The following is an 18,854-nucleotide window of genomic DNA, read 5'->3' as shown; positions in this document are numbered from 1 at the left end:
CATTTAGCTACAATCATAAACGATGACCAGCAGACTGAAATGGAAGTCTTTCCTCAGATATCTTCTGGTTACATCAGAAAATTGGATGTTGCCGCCTAAGTCAGCAGGTTAGCTGATGGTTTTCCAGATTTCTCAGCCACCAGATCAACAAGTGCAGGTCTTCAGATGAATTTCGCTCCTCTTGACTTTTGGTTGTTCTAAATAAATGTACAGGATGAGGTGATAACCTCTGCTGAAAAGTGACAGACACTAATCTGTCATTCAGTCAGAACATGCTGCACTAATTTAATTGATTTGCTTGTTGACTTTATAAGTGTTAGTACAGCATAAGTCAGTGCAGGATTTGTACTGGTGATCACTGGCGTTTTAATAATCAGGTCACAGCTGGGATGCAGCAAAATACTTTTGTATACAATTCATTCACATAGTGTCTGATCAGCAGATGTATGTGCAACCAAAACTACAGGATAGTTACTGCTTACTATCCTGTTATATCATCATGTTTGTACCTTTTGTAGTCACTAAGTCATGCTGTCTTGCGTCTCTGCTGTTCGAAGCCGCATTACTGTGTTCCTTGAATGTTTGTTTAAAAATATTTATAATCAAATCTTTTCAGTCACCAGCATTAAGAAATAAGTGTGCCAAATCAGCCTTATGTGCATCACAGATGCACTTATACACTGAAAGTCACAGAATAAATCACTTATGAAGCCAAGGATTTTATTCGGCTGTTGGAAATTGATTTACAGCAAAGGTGGGTTACTGAGCCTAATGGGGTTGTTACAGATTGAAAGGCATCATCTGTAGTACTCTACCCAAGACTGCTCTTGAATAAAATAGGACTCAGTCGAGACCTTCCACCAGTCTTCTTCTAACGGCAAAGTGATGAAATTGGGGAACTGCATGAGGAAGGGACGGTGTCGCACGGGAGGCAGAATTCAACCTGAATGACGATCAACATTAGACGGTTATTTTCTGAATGTAAATCACCCCATTTAATGAGAAATTTTTGTTAAAGTTCAGTAACAACTCAGCTGGCATTCTCTGTATTCTGAACATGCTGAATGTTTCTAGGCGAAGAATTGGTTGAAATCTACTAAAATAAAAAATCAGAAATGAAATGTTTTAGCTTACAGTGAAGAAGTGAAACTAATATGTGCACTAATTTCACATACCTGTCATAAATAGGCAAAAGCACTGTGTTTTTGCGACCAGGATGTGTGGCATTTCTTGGTTTGTTGTGCTCGTCCTTTTGCACACAGCAGAAATAATTGATCATTTCAACCACACTGCATGCCGGGGGTGTCCACTTGGTGTTACTGCTCAGGTAGAGATACCTGCTATGCTCCTGGTGGTTTGGAAATGAAAGCGGGAATGTAGTTAACCACTTACACTAGCAGTCAAAAACATTAAAGCAATTGAGGTCACAGTAAATGACCTCAGAACTGATCTGATCTTTTGTCACACTGAAATACTGAAAATATGTCAGCTCTAACCAAAGACAGAAACATTTCAAATCAATAAATTACTTTGTATGTTGAGAACCACAAGTCCAGCCATCATTCTGCTTTGCTGTGGAGACTCTTCCAGGTGTCACACTGTTCCTCCAGCTCCGAGTCCCAAGTGTCCACCTCGGGCCACAGCCACTGCTCAACAACCTCCACGCTCAGTTCTGTCAGCACGCGCATTACTGTCTTCCTATGTTAAAATCAGAAAAAAAAGATTTTAGCTATACAAACAAAAACTACTTGTTTTAGCAGTGACAACTCAACCAACCCCTAGTTCTTTATAGGCTAGAAGAGTTAAAAGAATTTTTTTATCAGCTCACAGCCTGCAGGTTTCAGATGCATCAACAGATTTAAGATCTCAGTAAGCACAGTCTGCTCCACAGCTGACTGAAACACACATAAAATTAATCACAACCTAATAATCCTCTACTTGTAAACTGCAAAGTCTGGTTCTTGCTGTGCCATATGAGGCCTCACAAATGTGTGCACACAGTCAGCGAGGCCTTGGTATAGCTCGTCTGTTCTGTAAGAGTCCCGGCTGTGCAGGGCCTTTGTTGATGCGAGGATCAATATCTTGAATGGGATGCTGCAGATTTGCAGATATTTGAGCAGGTCTAAGGAGTCCTCTGGAGACAGCGTGCTTGGGATTCTCTCAGACACACACATGCACACCTCAGTATAAAAATGTTATTACTGTGCATGGCAGTCCATTTTTGTTGCCTTTGCGTTGCACTACCTTTTTGTCAGGGTACAAATCACAAAACCATTCCATCTCTACGAACTCTTTAAGGAACGTTGGCAGTTCAGGTGTGGCTTCCCGTGGTGGAGGTGGTTATGGGGTCCTGAATTGACCACGAAATGGAGTCGATCTAGGTTTGGGTTGCTCCACTAGAGCAACTATCTTGGTCTAGTGGAAAGCTTGAAGTTTGCTGACTGTAAATGTAAGCTTTTGCATTTGCTTTACAGTACTAGATAAGTGAGGAAAGAACCTTAATATTCAGTAGCAGGCCATATATTAGTTTCATGTAGCGCTGAAATGCTTCCTTCCTGGTTTGCCTTGAAGTTTCCCTTTTTTGCTCTTTACTGCATCTTGCAGAAGTGCTTCCAGGTTGTTATTTAAAGTCACTAATATGTACTAAAATAAAGGTGAAAAGGAAACAGCTGAGATATCTGAAATAAAATGCAACTGTTAGACATTCAAGTCCTATCATTTACACACACCTCTTGCTGCATGTCTCCCCTCAGTCCATCACTGATGGCTTCCTCGTCTTTATCTCTGCTAGAAGTCCTGTTTCCACCAACAATGCTCACAGATAATAAGGCCACTGTTTTGCATTATCTTTAATATGAAATATCTGAGTCTTACTATTGGTTAGCTATGAAAAAGTCCAAATTACACTCCATTATAGCCACAGCCACACAGACAGCTCTCCAGGTGAATGTCTTACTGTTTGCTGGCAGTTGGGTTGCAGGAACTTTGTACAGCTCATCACGTACAGGCCCTCTCTAATGCCCAGGAACACATCTCCTCCAAACACGCTGTACGCCAAGCATTCAGGCACCGCATTCAGCTGGAGCGTCCTGGAGGAGCAACATCCACAAAGAGGTTGAAGAACATAGACGTACCTGTCTGAAATACACACAAAGGCTCGGACTGAAAGGCTGCTCCTCACATCTGTAATAATCACCAACCTGAGGAGGCGATTCTCTTCATCCCACATTTGCCCCTTCTTATCCAGACTGCTGGAAACAAACACCTTCAGATGGGGAAGCACAGTCCTGCAAGACACGAGCAAACATGCACATAGAGACAGACAGAAACAACAACAACAACATAACTCTGCATGTAACTTGCAATAAAAACTGTGACCTGTTAAGTGGTCTGAATGTCCTTCTTCAGGCTTGAAATCTGTTTGGCTTTGAGTCAACAGACTGACATGCTTTAAGCCGTAGGAGCTGTCATTGGGCTCTTGAAAGGTTGCAGCCAGTTGGGACTTCAGTGCTGTCAGGTGGGCTAGAGGCTGGCTGTAGTGCTTAGTTGTCGAGTGAGACACTTCTGGATGTAGGGATTAACCCTCCAGACCACCAATGTCAAGTCCTCACCTTGGCAATTGGGATACAGTAATCAGGTAATGAGTGATGATTATTCCAAAAGGCACTGCATTTGTAAATACTTGTGAGTATTTACAAATGCAGCTGCACGGTGGTGACTCTCTGACCATTGTGTGCTGGCATCCGGCATAACACCTTTCCATTATTCATTATTCACACAGCCTCCCCTTTTACCAAGAAAGATCAAAAACCTGTCTCAGACACAGAAATATATTCGATTTCTGGCAATCCCGGAGTTTCTGTAGCACCATCGAGTATTTTCTTTGGACTGACAATGCTCACTTGTTCTTTGGGTTATTGAGTGCTGCCTCGTCTCTGAGACTGCAACCCCTCTTCTCCTGTAACCTCTGAGACTGCTCTAAAGCTCTCTCTTTGTCTACCACATAGCTGTATATTGCCAAGCTGGGCCAGGGATCGTCTGAGTACCTGCATCATCATTTTCTATCAAGCTTTCAATGTCCTTCCAGGGTCCCTGGCCTTTCCACTCCTCCATCAAGTGATTTGATTACTTAGTGTGTTGGCTTGAAGCACCGTGACTGCCTCAGTCAAGGCCAACAGAATCTCTTCTTGCAGGCAGTAGTCACCACACAAAATCCTGTTCCTTGCCTTGAAAGAGGTCAACACTGCTCCAGTTTCTGCAGCCACCAGAGTGATATTTCTGTCCCCCCTTGATGCAGAAGGACTTGCATAGGGTAAGGAGCAGCAACTGACGGGACTTTAATTTGTCTCAATGGGGAGCCTTCATCACCTCTGAGTGGATGGTGTACAGTCTTCTGATGGTCCAGAAGTGCAGCCCCTGCTTTGAAAAAGAGATGACGGGGTCTTCTTTTCTAGTTCTTGCTTTGCATAATGGAGGGCTTTTCTGATCTGATCTATATGGATGCAGTCAGTTTCATTACACTTATCCAGATCCCAGCGGCAGATGGTACCATCCACTGAGGAAGATATTAGCATCCTTAATCCAGAGCGGTAAAACAAGGACTTTACCACATGTAAAGACAAAAACAACAGACAAGAAATGTAAGAAAATTAAGCTGATAACCAATCAGAGACAGGCAGAAGTAGATATATGGAGTAGTTCAGTCATAATATACCTTTATGGCCTAAAAGGGTCCTATGTGGCCACCAGTTTAAACTCCATACCTTGATGGACAGGTCACGGAGAGCAATCATCAAACAGTCCAGCTGAATGCAGTGCGTGATTGCAGTGACATCACTGTAAAACACAATTTGTCAATATTTATGTTCAAAAATTCAATTCAATTCATTTTAGTTGAATTTATATAGCACCAAATCACAACAACAGTTGCATCATGGGGCTTTATATTGTAGGGTAAAGATCCTACAATGAAACAGAGAAAACCCCAACAATCAGATGACCCTTTTTGAAGCAAGCACTTTGGTTACGGTGGGAAGGAGAAACTGTTTTACTAGGCACAAACCTCTAGCAGAACCAGCCTCGGGAAGGGGCAGTCATCTGTCGCATCAGGTGGGGAGTGGACAAATTCATCATGAAAGTTTGAAAGATGTCAGTCTCCTACCTCTTACTCTCCTTGGACTATTTTATTAAGCACACCTTAGCAATCTACTGCAAAATAACACAGGTGTTCACGAAATTTCATCTTTGCTCACATCAAAATGTTCAGTTTTGTTTTCCCTTCTAACATTGTAGGATCTTTAACTCACAGTGTAAAGCATCTTGTTATGAGTTAGAACTATATACATAAAAATGACTTAATTTGAGTTACTGTTGCGAGGGACCACATTATGTTGACAGGTGTTTAAAGTTTTGTTGTCTCTATTTACTTTGGGACAGCAGCCTCAGGTTGGGAAAGAGCACAGTACTTGTGTTTGTTGCTCTTGGGCACTCCATCACGATCTTCTTCTACACAAGACTGTTTTCCACTCATACAACTTTAGAACAGGCCAGCAGTTTGGAGACAAAGTCAGAAAGGCAAGGGTGAGATGGTTTGGACATCTGCAGACTAGGGATAGCAGACATACTGGGCAAAGAATCTTGAATATGCAGCTGGATTGTAGAAAAGAGGAAGACTGCAGAGAAGATTTGTGGATGTAGTGAAGGAGGACATGCAGAGGGCTGGTGTGACAGATGGGGAGGCTGAGGGTAGGGTGAGAAAGAGGCAGATGATGCACTATAGCGACCCCTAAAGCATGCAGTCCGAAAAGATGTCAAAACATACGCAGCGGCTGCTTTCACTTGTAGAGCCAGACCAATACTGCTTATACAGATATTTACTAATTAAAAAGTCTGGTATTTGCACAGCATAGCTGCCAATATTGTTAAAATCCTAACGTATAATTAAATAAGTAGTGTAGAAAGTGTGGTGCTCTGTGGTGTGTTTTTTTAGAGGTCCTTTGCAGTATCTTAGCTGTTCCTAGACTGCACACTTCGAGAAAGAGACCTCTGATGTTGTGCCTGGAATTTGTGGGAGTCACTTTTCCAGTTTGGGGGTTACAGCCGCTAATGTTTCTATTACCACGGCAACCATGCTGAACTTTACCTTAGAAATCTGATCCAACTGACCTTCAGTCTATGATGCCACTATATCATGTTGATTAACCGGAAGCTGTTTGCCTTGAGTCCCAGACAACCTTAACCCTGTTGTTCTCAACCACTGTGTGGTGTCTCCCATCAGGACTTGGTGACTTCTAATTTTATTGATCGCAGCAGCAGTTTTTAGACTTAGCTATGATCATTTTTACTACTTTTAAGTTGATATTTTGGAAATAATATTTTCAACAGAAAATTTACAACCAAATCAAAATATTGTGATTTTTTTTTTTTACATTTCCTCTCGTACCCTTTCAAAAGCAAAAGAAACTTTTTATTATTAATTCTTCTAAATTTTGCTTCTTAGCCAATTTTAATTTTTTTTAAGATAAAATACAATCAAACTGAAATTATTTGTTGGTTTCGTTTGTGTTTGCAGGAGTTTAAGCACTTCACTCTCCATGGGAAAAATTCACCAAACCATTCAACAAAACAAGCACAGCTATATATAGTTTATTATATAAAACGAAACATCATAAAAATATTCCATGTAAACAAAAAGTACAAATATTTACATCAGCAAATGTGCATATGTTTTATATACTATATTTATGGTAATGAATGTGGAAGATCTTTGGTATTTAATTACATCCTTCTCACAACTATGTTAATTTTGTTTCAGTGCGTGGTGACATTGGCTCAAATAAAACAAAACAAAAAAATAGGACTTCTATTATAGAAAGTAACTGCAACAGAAAACAGGGTTATGAAATGATGTATTTGCTCTCACAAACAGCACATTTCAAAAGGCTTCAGTCGTCATTCTCTCCAACAGCTTCTCCTCTTCTGCAGTGTTGGACACAGTTAAACTTCTTTTGAAATACTGCATTTCGATTTTCCCTGACTCATGTGCCAGTGCTACTCCTGAATATGTGTTTTGTTTTCCAGATTGTCCAAACAAAGCCATGTCTGTCACCCTGACAATGGAAAAAATGAAAAAAAAAAAACAAAAACACATAAGACAAAAATAAACTAATTTGCTTAATTATCACTTGCGTGTGTGTGGCATTACCTGTCAGCACTCATTCTCTCAGTGACCACAGGCTGTGTGTCATCTTTCAACAGGTCCCATATGTGGAGATTACATGCAGCATCGAGTACGCAGAAGACCGTCGCTCTGGTCTGGGCCCACTGCAGGGAGACCACCGGTTCGCCAGCTGTACTGTTCTTCCACTGTGCCACAGGCTGCTCATGGCTGACTGCATGCAGCCTGATACTGCCATTGCCACAACCCACCTGAAACAAGGACAGAGAATATTTGAAATATACCCTTTCGAGGCTACATTGGTATAAATCTCCATGGTTTTGTTTCTTGAGTCTTTGCATGCCATTCCTTTGAAACTCCAAACTTTTCTTTTCTCTATAAAAACTAGTCACTCAACATATTCAGTTACTCACCCACCTTTTTTCTTTATACAAACTGAATTTACAGTTCTAGTCAGTTTTATGTAAATATTAGGGCTGTGCGATATGACCAAAATCTCATATCCCGATATAAGAATTCTATCGTCCCGATAACGATATAAATCACAAAAATGTAACATTTTCTGTAAATTCTGTGAATCTCGGGCAGCTCGTCTTGCGGGAAGTGTTTCCAGCTGCGCGTCATGTAGCTGGAGTCGAGTGTTTTAACTGACGCATGAAACTATACATTTTTAGACATAAGTTGTAACAGCCGCCGTTTTCTTTGTGAGTATTTATTACACGGCGTGCTGCGGGAAAAAGCCTGTTCTAACGTTTGAGTCTAAGGTTTATTTTTTAGCACCTGGCGGCTCTTTTTTACTTCTCATCCGTAAATAATCTGCTCTTTCACGTGATTCAGTTTATTTTGAAAAGTATCAACAGGATCTTGAGCTTTATTGTGAAAGGTTTATTTGGAACATAAACAAGCGGACACGCTATGCTGTTACCGTCATTGTTACTAACGACAATGCATAAAACAGACGCTTGTCCATCTGTAGTGTGGTTATATAAAATATAAGAGAAAGAGAGAACTTTAAGAAAGTAATATAGCCACTACAGTGACCATCAAAACCATGAAAAAATATTGCTGTAAACAGTTTATTTTGCGACACCACGAAACAAACGATAGCGTAAAATGAAACGATAGACGTTTTTATATCGTCATCCGATATATATCGTTATATCGAACAGCCCTAGTATATATAGCACTAAATCACAACCAGAGTAGCTTCAAGGTGCTTTATATTGTAACGTAAAAGACACTACAATAACAGGATGTGTTCATTTTTGAGCTTAAGACCTGCAGGTACATTTCTTGTCCCTACTCATTTTATCTAAGCTAATCTAAGCGGTCTTCTCACCTCTCAAATATGCATATTTCCCAAAATAGATGTGATGTAAATAAGCATGACTCTCACCAAGAACAAGTGTGGTCTGAAGGGAGAAAAGTGGATTGAGGTGACATCGACAGGCTGCACTTCAACCTCCTGAAACCTGTAAAATTTGGGGGGTGCTTTCAAACCGTGACTCGTTCCATGGTGGACCAGCCCCTACACACAAGTCACATTAGCACACTTTCACTAAATATTACAGGAGTATAATTTTTTTTAATATTTGAGAGGATTCATTTGAAATTACATGAATTAAGCTCACCATGTTGGTGCCAATAAAGAAATGATTGGAGTCTGTTGGAAGGAATTTTAAAAGCAGCGTGTGCAGCGGCCCTGTTTTAACTACATCTCGCGGTGACCCCCTGAGACTTTGGAAAGAGGCATAGAGGGGGGAAAAATAAAACAACAGGTCAGAAGTTAGATTACTCCCAAACAAACAACAACGGAACAAAATGGAAGACAACACTGCATCACATTGGTGGGCCATATGGGGAAGTTGCTGTCTGTATGTGCAAGAGATTGGAAAGAGACAATAAAGTAAATACTTCAGTTAAGACAGAGTGATGTCTGAGGTTTTCCTCACCACACCTCTCTGTGTAACACATGTATAAGAGCACAGGTATGTTTCCATCAAATGTTGAGGTGACAAAATCAAGAGCATGCAGCATGTAACAAACAGGATCGAGTGGCCACAACATAACAGCTGTGTTCCACTGGGCCAAGACTCTGCGGTGTATTTTAAGCCCTGTGGCTGCCAGTGACAGATGATCGTCATGAGCCATTTATCAATCTCACCTCTCGGCAGCAAGGACGGACGAGCTGTGAAGCAACTTCACTTTGCTGCCAGGCCGGAGGCCTGCAAGAGGGGAGAGGGGAAAAAAAGAAAGAAGCGGGGCTGAAAGCAATGCCACATGTGTGAGAAAGGTGAGCCCACTCAAAGAAATACTGTGACTGCGTTACCCAGATCTGTTGGAGAGCCTGCCTCGTTGCCTTTTGGGAGCTCTACCACCACCTAAAGGACAAATGGGAGAAATCATGACAGGCAATTCACATTTTTACGGTGCAGCTGTCCCCAAATTTCAGAAACCGATCCCCCTACCACTGAGTTAAAATGACAGGAAACAAGTGGTAAAAAAAAAAAGCTGAATTTTAGTGAACTGAAGATAAGAAACAATAGAAACCACAAAAACTATTTTCCCCACAAAAATCTCATTAATTACACTTAGTTTAGCACATGTTTTCTTTTGGTCATTGTACCACCCATCTGCCCTGCAGTGACTCTTTTATGAGTATAAAACAGATGTAAAATCATTGGAACAATGAATACTTAGTTAGTAGGGATGGACATATTGGATATCCTGGAGGAATGCAAGTCACAATGAATCTAAAATAACATCAGTAATCCTCAGTGGGCTTTCCAAATTTTCCAATTCATGTATCTCTCTCCATGACCTCTCTAATAAAATCCACTCCCAACTCCTGCTCCTTGTAAAGAAAAAAAAAATACATGTAAAATATGTACAATCTACTTAGTTGCTCAACCTACCCAAAAATTTAAAACTCCACTTTCATCCAAAGAAGCCAGCTGGAATGACAGTCCTGATGACTCTACAATTGGAAAAGAACATCATTTAATTAAATAAACAGTACTGTGCAAAAGTCTCAGGACACTCTCCATTTCTGTATGTCTTGCTTCCAAGGAGCCACACTTTGTTGTAATGTTTTTAAAGTGCAATAGGCTCCAGGTTTTTCTGAAGGACAGCTTTTCTTTGGATATTGGCTGCTTTCTCACTCATTTTCAGTCCAGTACTTGTCCCAGTACTGACCCTTTTCAGAGGATTTTTTTTGCTTGCTTAGCCAGTTAGCACTGACCTATGAATCATAGAAGCATAAAAAGGCTCCGAACTCAATGGATCAACTGGCCTTGTGTCTACACATAACAGACAACTTAGCAAAGAACCATTTTTAATTGTTAATTAGTTACTTTGTTAGTAGCTGCCTGTCCAAAAAAACACAGTGTCCCCATTTCTCTAGCCGAATCTATGAAAAATTCTAAAGATAACACAGTTTGACAGGTATAAAATAGTATTTTTCCACCAACAAAGTGATCAATAAGGTGATTGTTGTAGCTTCATTAGAAATGGTCTAAGCAAAGCTGCTGTCAAGAAGCCATTCTTAAGGAAGAGAAACATGGATACATGGCTGGGGTATGCCTTGTCTCTGAGTGAATATTCATATGAATATTGACTTTTAAGCTCATTAGAATTGTGCTAATTGCTGCAACTATTTCCCATTTTCCTGGCAAAATATGAAGAAACATGAATGGCAGAAAACATATAGCAACATTCACACCTCTGGTTAATCATTTCATACCTTCCTCGGATGCCAACAGTGGAACGTCTGCCCTCAGCTCCCCTGCTAGTGCAGAGGGGACAACTTCTACAGAGGTCACAGATGACAAATGGCCTGAGGCGGCCAACACTGCATCTGCATTGAAAAGGTGACAAATAAGAAGATTGCTTTGGTTTTTGAACTCGAGTTGTGCAGCTAAAAACAATCAGCCTCTCAAGTTTATGTGAGAGAGGGCAGGGGAGTGCTGACATTCATTTTTCCTTAGGTCGGGTGCAAAGAGTGAAATTTGTGTCACTGTGTAAGTTCAAAGGGATTTATATTCTTAAAATAAATAGATGAATAACAGTCTGGAAACAAATGTTAGGTGTAAGAGGAAAGAAAGAAAAATGCTTTTTTATATATTTGGCACTAGGGCTGCCACGATTAGTCGACTATCAAAATTGTCGACGACTAATTTAATAGTCGACGCGTCGTTTGAAGCTTTGTAAGATCCCAAAAGACGCAGGAATAAGTAGTAGGATTAAACCCCGAAGAAGAAGAAGCTGTGTCCCAGAATTCATAGCGCAGCCCAGCTCAGTTTCCAACAATGGCGGCAGGTACTTAGTTTTAATATTACTCTTATTATTCTTTCTGGGTCACAAAATAAACGTTTAACATATTTTCAGGCGAGAATGCTATGTAATAGCTGTGTAAACCTCAAATATCTGCTCAGTTTATCAAGACACCACATATTTTCAAAAGCGCTCCGACGTTTTCAGAGACGTCTGTTACCCACTAGCTTGATAGCTAGCTGGGGGCAAGGCTCACTAGAGCCGGTGAGAACACCGGACTGCCAGCAAATCGTTTTCAAACCTACCGCCGTCTTTCGCTACTCAGGTTAAAGATGATATATAAGTCACTTAGATAACTTAAAAATTTTATTGTTTGTCTTTTTTCAGTATTTTATTTGTTCCTGAGTAAATCGGTTTGGCTGAGATTAAAGTTATAGTTTTTACACAGCCGAATAAACGTCAAGCAGACAACTGATTATCAGAAGTGTGAGATGCTGGAGAATATACGCCGGTGTCCTGTTATATTTTAGATAGCAAGGAGCAGATGGCTGTGTTTATTAAACTTCACTGAAACAATCTGCAAATTTCATTTAAATTCAATAAACTATCATCTTGTCTTTATTTTTAGTTAGCACATACCTTAAACACTTAAAGCTGTAAGCTAATGATAGTTATATAAGAGCAGATGCATGCTGGTGCAATAAGCTGTACGTTGTACGTTCAATGGATGCATGATCTGATTAGTCGACTAATCGCAAAAATAATCGGTGACTAGTCGACTATCAAAATAATCGCTTGTGGCAGCCCTATTTGGCACAGCTGGAATTTAATTCCCTGCTGACATACCAGTGGAGAAGGTAGGCTGCCTGAATGTCCACTCTTCCTCCCCCATCTTTAAGCTATAGTGGTTACTAGACTGCTCCCTAAGGTCCCACAGCACCACAGAGCCGACTGATGTGCCTGCAAACACCAGCGTGACCTTTCCAGGGCTGAAACAGCAACACTGGATCTGGAACAAAGAAAACGACAGGGGATTAGTGTAGATGTTAGAGGTTCAGTGGCTTTGGTTTCACTAAGAAGCGATATGCCAAGTCCACAAATAACATCAGCTGCACTTAAAAGGACAGATTCACATTCCTCATTAGAGCTGAAGTAAATATCGCCATTTAGACACGTAAGGACAAATCAAATGTTTATTTTCCATCCTTACGGTCTTTTCATAATATTGCAAATAATGTTTGATGGAGGCCCTACAGATTTTTTTTAATGAAAAAGCACCATGTTAAACAACTACAGGGTTTGTGTTTGATCATTTACAACAAGATTGTACATGCTGAGGAAGTTTAACCAAATTTGAAATTAATGTGAGACAGATGTTTATGTGGGACAATGTGCAGACAAAAGAGAGTTATAGGTTAGGTTTCCTCACATCTATTAGAAAAGTAAAGGTCATGCAGTGTTAACTTTTGAACGTAGTGGGACGAAGGGAACGGGACTGCTGTTCGTATGTCGGTCACCCAAGAAGGAGGAACAATTACAACAAGCAATTACCCTTCTGATGTGACCAACATGTAAGACAAGCCTGATTTGATTGCTGATTTCTGGAGGGCAAACAAAGCACTGATGCTTCTCACTGAATTTCAAGACTGATTAGGCTCCTCTGATTAAGTGATGCAGAAAATAGCTACAGTTTAACACAGCTTTTATTCATGATAAACAATAATGCTCTGGAGCAAATAAATAGAGCCTGACTGACACAGGATTTTTAAGACTGATACCGATTTGTTGATTTCAAATCTGATATTCCAAAATATCATATGATATTTTTTCTTTCTTTCAGGGACATAAAACATGAACAATTTTTTTTTCTGCCACTGAATTTTTTTTTTCATTGAAAATTTCAGGTTATTTTCTCAAGTGTACATTATTTTTTTCAGAAGTTTGAGTTAATAAGGGGAAATCTTGAGATGAAAACCCCAAATTTTTTCTTTCGGCTGGCAAAAATTGTTTTATTCATTGGCAGAAACAAGCTTCCGTAAGTTTCACTGATATTTGTCATGTGTATTTATTTTTCTACTCATTCGTGCTCTGCCTGACTGGTGGTTATTGTGACAAATGTGTAGCCAACAGGGAAGTTGAAGAGAGCCCTTTAGTGCACAAACAATATCAAAACTCCTTACATGGCTGAATGGTGTTTCTCTCATGTCTGATATTACTTTTTAAATATCCACTTTGCAATTGGCTAATAATTGGCTGATACCAAACTCTAGAAATGGTATAAAACTGAATACTAGAAGTTGTAAATGTCACCTCAGACTCATAAACAAGGATCTTCTGAGGCCTGGATGGCTCCCAGATGTTCCAGATGCAGATGATGGTACAGCTGTCAAGATGCTTGGCGCTGGGTTTAGTCGTGGGCATGTGAACTGACAGCATGGTGTGCTTTTGGACCTGAGAAAAGTGCAGCATGCTAATCTGGCGATCTGCAATTGACAAGACAAAACATGAACATCTAATAGGAACAACTGTCTGAGTTTTTGAGAGGCTGCTACTGCTGCCACAGAGGACAAGTAACAACTAACAAACTAGCAATGAGAATAGAGCAAGATACAAGTAAAAAACAAAAACGAGTTTCTCTGGTTGGACTTTGTACCATAAAGAAAAGGCAACTCAGTGATGAGCTGTAAACTTCCATCGCTGAAAGACAACGTGTCTGACTGAGTGCTCAGTTTCTCCAGGGATTTTCTCTCAGCTTGATCCTCTTCCAGCAGGACAACCATGACCTTGATTTGGAATGACAGCAGTGAGAACTAACAACAAGACAAAAAGTTCTTCATGCATACACTTCTAACAAATAGTTTAAAGACCTGTGAGGCTGAGCGAAGAAATGATGCCAGACGCTGTGAATCATAGTTCATTTCACTTCTTTGTTTGTCTCGTGCTTCCTTAGAGAGGTTTGGATCTGTCAGTGCAGGGAAATTCTATTAATAAACTCACCATATAGCCTACACACTTAACTTATCAGAAGCTTATTGTTTTATTACCCCCACATGCTCCACTGCGCTCCGGAGGATGCTGCGTCCACTTCTCAGACATCTCTATTTCCTCTGTCTGGATGTCTCGATCTGTGTTATCCTCATTACACTGAACGTAAGCCTAGAAGAGAAGACGATCTCACGTGTTATAAAGACGTATGCAGTTTCTCTTTATAATTTGGATTAGAAGTAGACAACAGAAATAATCGCTAACCTGTTTAGTGTTTGCGTTTCCAAAGTTTCTGATGTACATGTCATACTCATTGACTGGCGGCAGATCCAAAAGGGAGAAAGTCATGGAAAAATCCAGATCGATTAAACGAAGCAGCTCTGTACTTCTCTTCCTGTTGTCAGCAACAAATATACATTCAAGGCTTAATTAAATAATAAGCACACTGTCAGGTTGCCCGAGGTTGCTTTATGCTTATGTGAAAAGTATTACTTAAGTGACCACAAGTGTCCATTTAACTTAATATGTTTTCTGCAAATAAACTTACTTTTGCTTACTGGCAACTTTCTTGCTGACTTCGCGTTGCTTTGCAGCTACAAAGTCGATAAACTTTCCGCGTTGGGAGGCTCTGCTCTGGATCTTTTCAGTGTCTGTAAACAGGGCAGTAATGATGCTTTAAATCCAGGATAATCCTGCACAAAATACCCTGGATTTAACAGGAGTGTGCCTTTCAGTTATACACAAAGAAAGAAGCACACTTAAAACATTTATTGTGGGTAAGAATATACCTCTGGACCATTTAGGCCTCTCCTCCTCTTCTCTGCTCGTACTTTGTCTGGACTTTGTTGTTCCAATTCTCTCATTCTCTTCATCCATGGCTCTCCGAATAGCTTCAATCTCCTTTCTCCGCTGTGCTGAAAGCTCCTCCTTTGCTTCACCCGCCTGTGGATGCAATGGCTCCTTCTCGTCCTCATCTTCATTAGTGCTCTCATTCAGTTCCTCAAAATCCTCTTCATAGTCCTTTAAATAGAGCATTCCCATTCATCACTGAGCACATGCAACGCGTTTTTATTTGAAACAAGAAAAATAACCATGATGAACAAAAACTAGATCCTAAAAGAAGAAACGTGAACCAACCACTCACCATTTTCTTACAATGTAAATCGATTAGAGCATGCCAAAGTAACACAAAAAGAAATGTGTAAACAACACTGAAATTAAAATCAAAACTAGCATATTTTGTAAGAGCAGCCTCTGTAATTACCTCAAAATCATCTTCATAATCCTGGTCAGCCAAATCTTCATCATTGACAACTTGCTGAAGTGATCAGAAAGCATAAAGTGGGACAATCGTTTAAGAAACTTTGATTATTTGTGCACAGACTCATGTTGTTTTAACACCAATTTCCCAAACATTTGAATGCAATACTAATAATTCCCAAATCGTTAATGTAATTAAAGTTTGTTCGGTTAGAAAACATTCAAAGTTAAGCCCAATCAAAAAAAAATGTAGATTCATTTTGAATTTGATGTCAGCAACATGTTTGAAAAAGGCTGGGAGCGGGCAACAAAAGACTAGAAAAGCATGTGATAAGAGGGATAGTGACACATTTCACAACTGATCATGTTGTCTGGCAAAAGGTCAGCACTGGATATAAAACCAGCATCACAGAGAGTGTTTCAGGAGTCCAAATAGCTACCCTGTGTGTGGGCATACAATACAGGTCAACAATTTAACAACAGAAATGAAAACACATGCATGAAGAAAAAATAGAGTGATATCTATGTGTTTGTGTTACATAGCTACAAATGGGAAATTCTGCTCAGTATATTTTATGTTTATTAGGAGAAATGATGCAACATAGTGGGAAACAGGTCCCTGTGTCTGCTTCTCTCTAATGCTCACTGCGAGCATTACAGACAAACCAGCTGCAGACTGAGCTTAAACCTGGTTTGTTCTCATGCAAGCACAGAAAGGTCAGGCTGAGGTATTATACTCCACAAAGGGTGCCAAGACACAATATTCCTTAGGCTCAGTGACTTATGAAATAAATGGAATAAGTAGAAAAACACCCCCATGCTAAAAAAAATGTTCAAAGACATGCAAGAGTGCATTTGTTGCCTTTGAAGGCTATAACCAAACTGAGCATCTTACAGGCTCCTCTGTGTCTGCTTCATGTTTCACAGCAGGTATCCACTGCTCAGAAACCAAGTCAACTTCCTATATTGTGAAAGGATATAATGCAAGGAAAGGGTTTACAATCAGATAATCCATAGTATTGGATCAGCATTGTGAGAGCTATGAGGGAAATTTACACGCAAACTAACCACATTCCTCTCATGACTCTTGCCAGATGATGATCTCTTGTCTCTGTGATCGTCTTCCTCCCTGTGCTTTCTCTCTTTGTGTTTCCTTTCCACGTCAGCTTCATGTTTGTGCCTTCTCTCCCTGTGTTTGTTTTCTGGGTCTTCTCCCTCTTTGTACCTTCTGTCTTTGGGTTTGTCCCTCTCAGCCAACTCTCTGTCAGCACGATGATGTCTGATCTCTTCCCCTCGATGCTCTCTGTATTCACTATCGTGCTTCTGTTTCTCCTCCTAAATAGCAGGAAAATCCCAGCAAGAGGGTCTATGTAATCAAAGCCATTCCTTAAAAATTCAAATACGCGAACATTAATATTACTGTGGAAGCTTACATGATGTCCTCTCTCTCTGTGCCTCCGTTCTCTCTCCTCTTTACGTTTTCTATGTTCTTCTTTATACTCTGAAATCAAAGACATTCAAACATTAAACATCTCATGGACATGCTACTCTAAATAGGCACACTCCTGTATGTTTACCTCTGTCCTCTTTCTGTTCCAAATGCTTCATGTCTCTTTGTCTCTCTTCCTTGGCATTCCTTGTATCTTCATATTCATTTTGGTGTCTCTCCCTCTCCCGATGCTGATCTTTCTCCTCCCTGTGGTGCTGTTCTATCTGAGCTCCTCTTCCTTCCCTGCTTTCCCTGTGTCTTCTTCTCTCCCCATCATTCCTAAGCTCTCTGTCCTGCTCCTCTCTTTTTCTTTCCTTATTTACGTCATCCCTTCTTTTACTACGGTCTTCCTCCCTGTGTCTATCTCTGTCCCTTACCCTCTCTTTCTCCTTATCTCTGTGTCGTTCCTTATCCCTCTCCCTGTCATGTTTTTCCTCTAGGTCTCTTCTCTTCTCCTTATTTTCTCTGTAGTCATCACCATACTTCCTTACATCTACAAATCTCTCCCTTTCCCTTGTCTTCTCCCTTTCATTTCCTGTCTCAGCTCTCCTATCTTGTGAGCCCTCTTTCCTTCTGTCTCTTCTCCCTTCATCTCTTCTCTCTCTCCCTGTGCTCTCTCTTTCCCTGAGCCTCTCCTTCTCGTGTCTAGACTCCTTTTCTTGGTCCCTATGGCGTCTCTCAGCGGATTCCCCACCACGGTACCTTCTATCATAGCCATCGCGCCTCCTGGCATCGTCACCACCGCGTTCTTCCTCCTAGAATAAATAAATACAACCAATAAAAATACGATTAAATCATCTACCGTTGCATTTAATTGCTACAAATCGAGCTTGAATCAGAAAATTCTGCAACTTACCCTGATGTGTCTCCTCAGGTCTGCAGGTCTCCATGTGTCTTCCTTTGTTATTTTCTAAACAAACACGTTTCTTAAGGTTCATTTGATGACATTTTAATTGAAAGACACCATTTTATATAACTTGTATGATATCGAACCAGACCCATGTAAGTCAGCGGGATAACATTCACTCTTTGAGATAACGTTTGACAACATTCATAGCGAACACGACTTTTTCTACTAAAAATAAACACTTCTCAGTTTTGGCTCACACACGGTAAAGTCAGAGCTGAAGCACGTACCTTATCTGTGTACATGTTCCCATCGGCGCTTGTTTATTTCTTGGTTGTCTTCAATCACCGAATATTAGCTCTTATTTTTGTAGAGACACCGCCATGATAGTTAAGACCCAGCGCGCAGGCGCAGTTTACCGAATCCAAGGAGAACGCGTCACCTCGGCTTGACAACAGCCGTATCAATCCGCAGCAGAGAAATCGCTGAAATCAACAGCCAGTTGCCATAGCAGCGGCTGAAGATACTGTCCATACATTTTTGTTTTAGCGAAATATCTTAAGTTTTGGGCTTTAAACGATTATAACCGTTAGTTGTTTCGCCCTGTTATGTCTAGTTGTATGTGAGTTCATAGTTCTATCAATAAAGACTGAGTAGCGATTTATCAGTGCTCATCATTTCGGGTTTAAGGGTAATACTGTACTAACAAGCTAGCGAGGCACTATTAAATGCAATATTTCTTTTTCAAATACAGCCAATGAAGGATGCTATTTAAACATTTACTTTTAAGAATATCTGTTTCACTGGACTTTGACGCTTTCTAG

General features: G+C 40.4%; 2 protein-coding genes across 3 annotated transcripts; both read right to left on the bottom strand.

Annotated features, from left to right (window-relative positions):
- Window positions 1-1,324: 1,324 nt before the first annotated feature.
- On the bottom strand, window positions 1,325-3,895 carry wdr97 (WD repeat domain 97). Its single transcript, XM_084939491.1, is given in 3 exon segments — window positions 1,325-1,698; window positions 2,957-3,089; window positions 3,201-3,895. Coding segments are annotated over 3 exon segments (267 nt in total). The 5' UTR covers window positions 3,230-3,895; the 3' UTR covers window positions 1,325-1,593.
- A 2,734-nt stretch (window positions 3,896-6,629) lies between these two features.
- On the bottom strand, window positions 6,630-18,459 carry dync2i1 (dynein 2 intermediate chain 1). Of its 2 annotated transcripts, XM_084939488.1 has the most exons (23): window positions 18,321-18,459; window positions 18,040-18,093; window positions 17,272-17,938; window positions 17,128-17,195; window positions 16,763-17,029; window positions 16,590-16,655; window positions 15,699-15,752; window positions 15,223-15,454; window positions 14,982-15,084; window positions 14,699-14,828; window positions 14,494-14,605; window positions 14,317-14,411; window positions 14,103-14,232; window positions 13,760-13,932; window positions 12,296-12,458; window positions 10,920-11,033; window positions 10,093-10,154; window positions 9,507-9,558; window positions 9,342-9,402; window positions 8,809-8,914; window positions 8,574-8,705; window positions 7,205-7,428; window positions 6,630-7,109 (listed from the first exon to the last, which is right to left on the bottom strand). In XM_084939488.1, exons 1-23 carry the CDS (start codon window positions 18,333-18,335, stop codon window positions 6,935-6,937), a joined length of 3,255 nt encoding a protein of 1,084 aa, XP_084795614.1. In that variant the 5' UTR covers window positions 18,336-18,459; the 3' UTR covers window positions 6,630-6,934. The 2 variants fall into 2 exon arrangements, with proteins under 2 accessions (XP_084795614.1, XP_084795615.1); XM_084939489.1 differs by lacking the exon at window positions 16,590-16,655.
- Window positions 18,460-18,854: the final 395 nt, after the last annotated feature.

The sequence above is a fragment of the Perissodus microlepis genome, chromosome 9 (assembly GCF_051167445.1).
Source record: "Perissodus microlepis isolate ML-2025 ecotype Zambia chromosome 9, ASM5116744v1, whole genome shotgun sequence".
Taxonomy (NCBI): domain Eukaryota; kingdom Metazoa; phylum Chordata; class Actinopteri; order Cichliformes; family Cichlidae; genus Perissodus; species Perissodus microlepis.
This window is presented reverse-complemented; position numbering and strand designations above follow the sequence as displayed.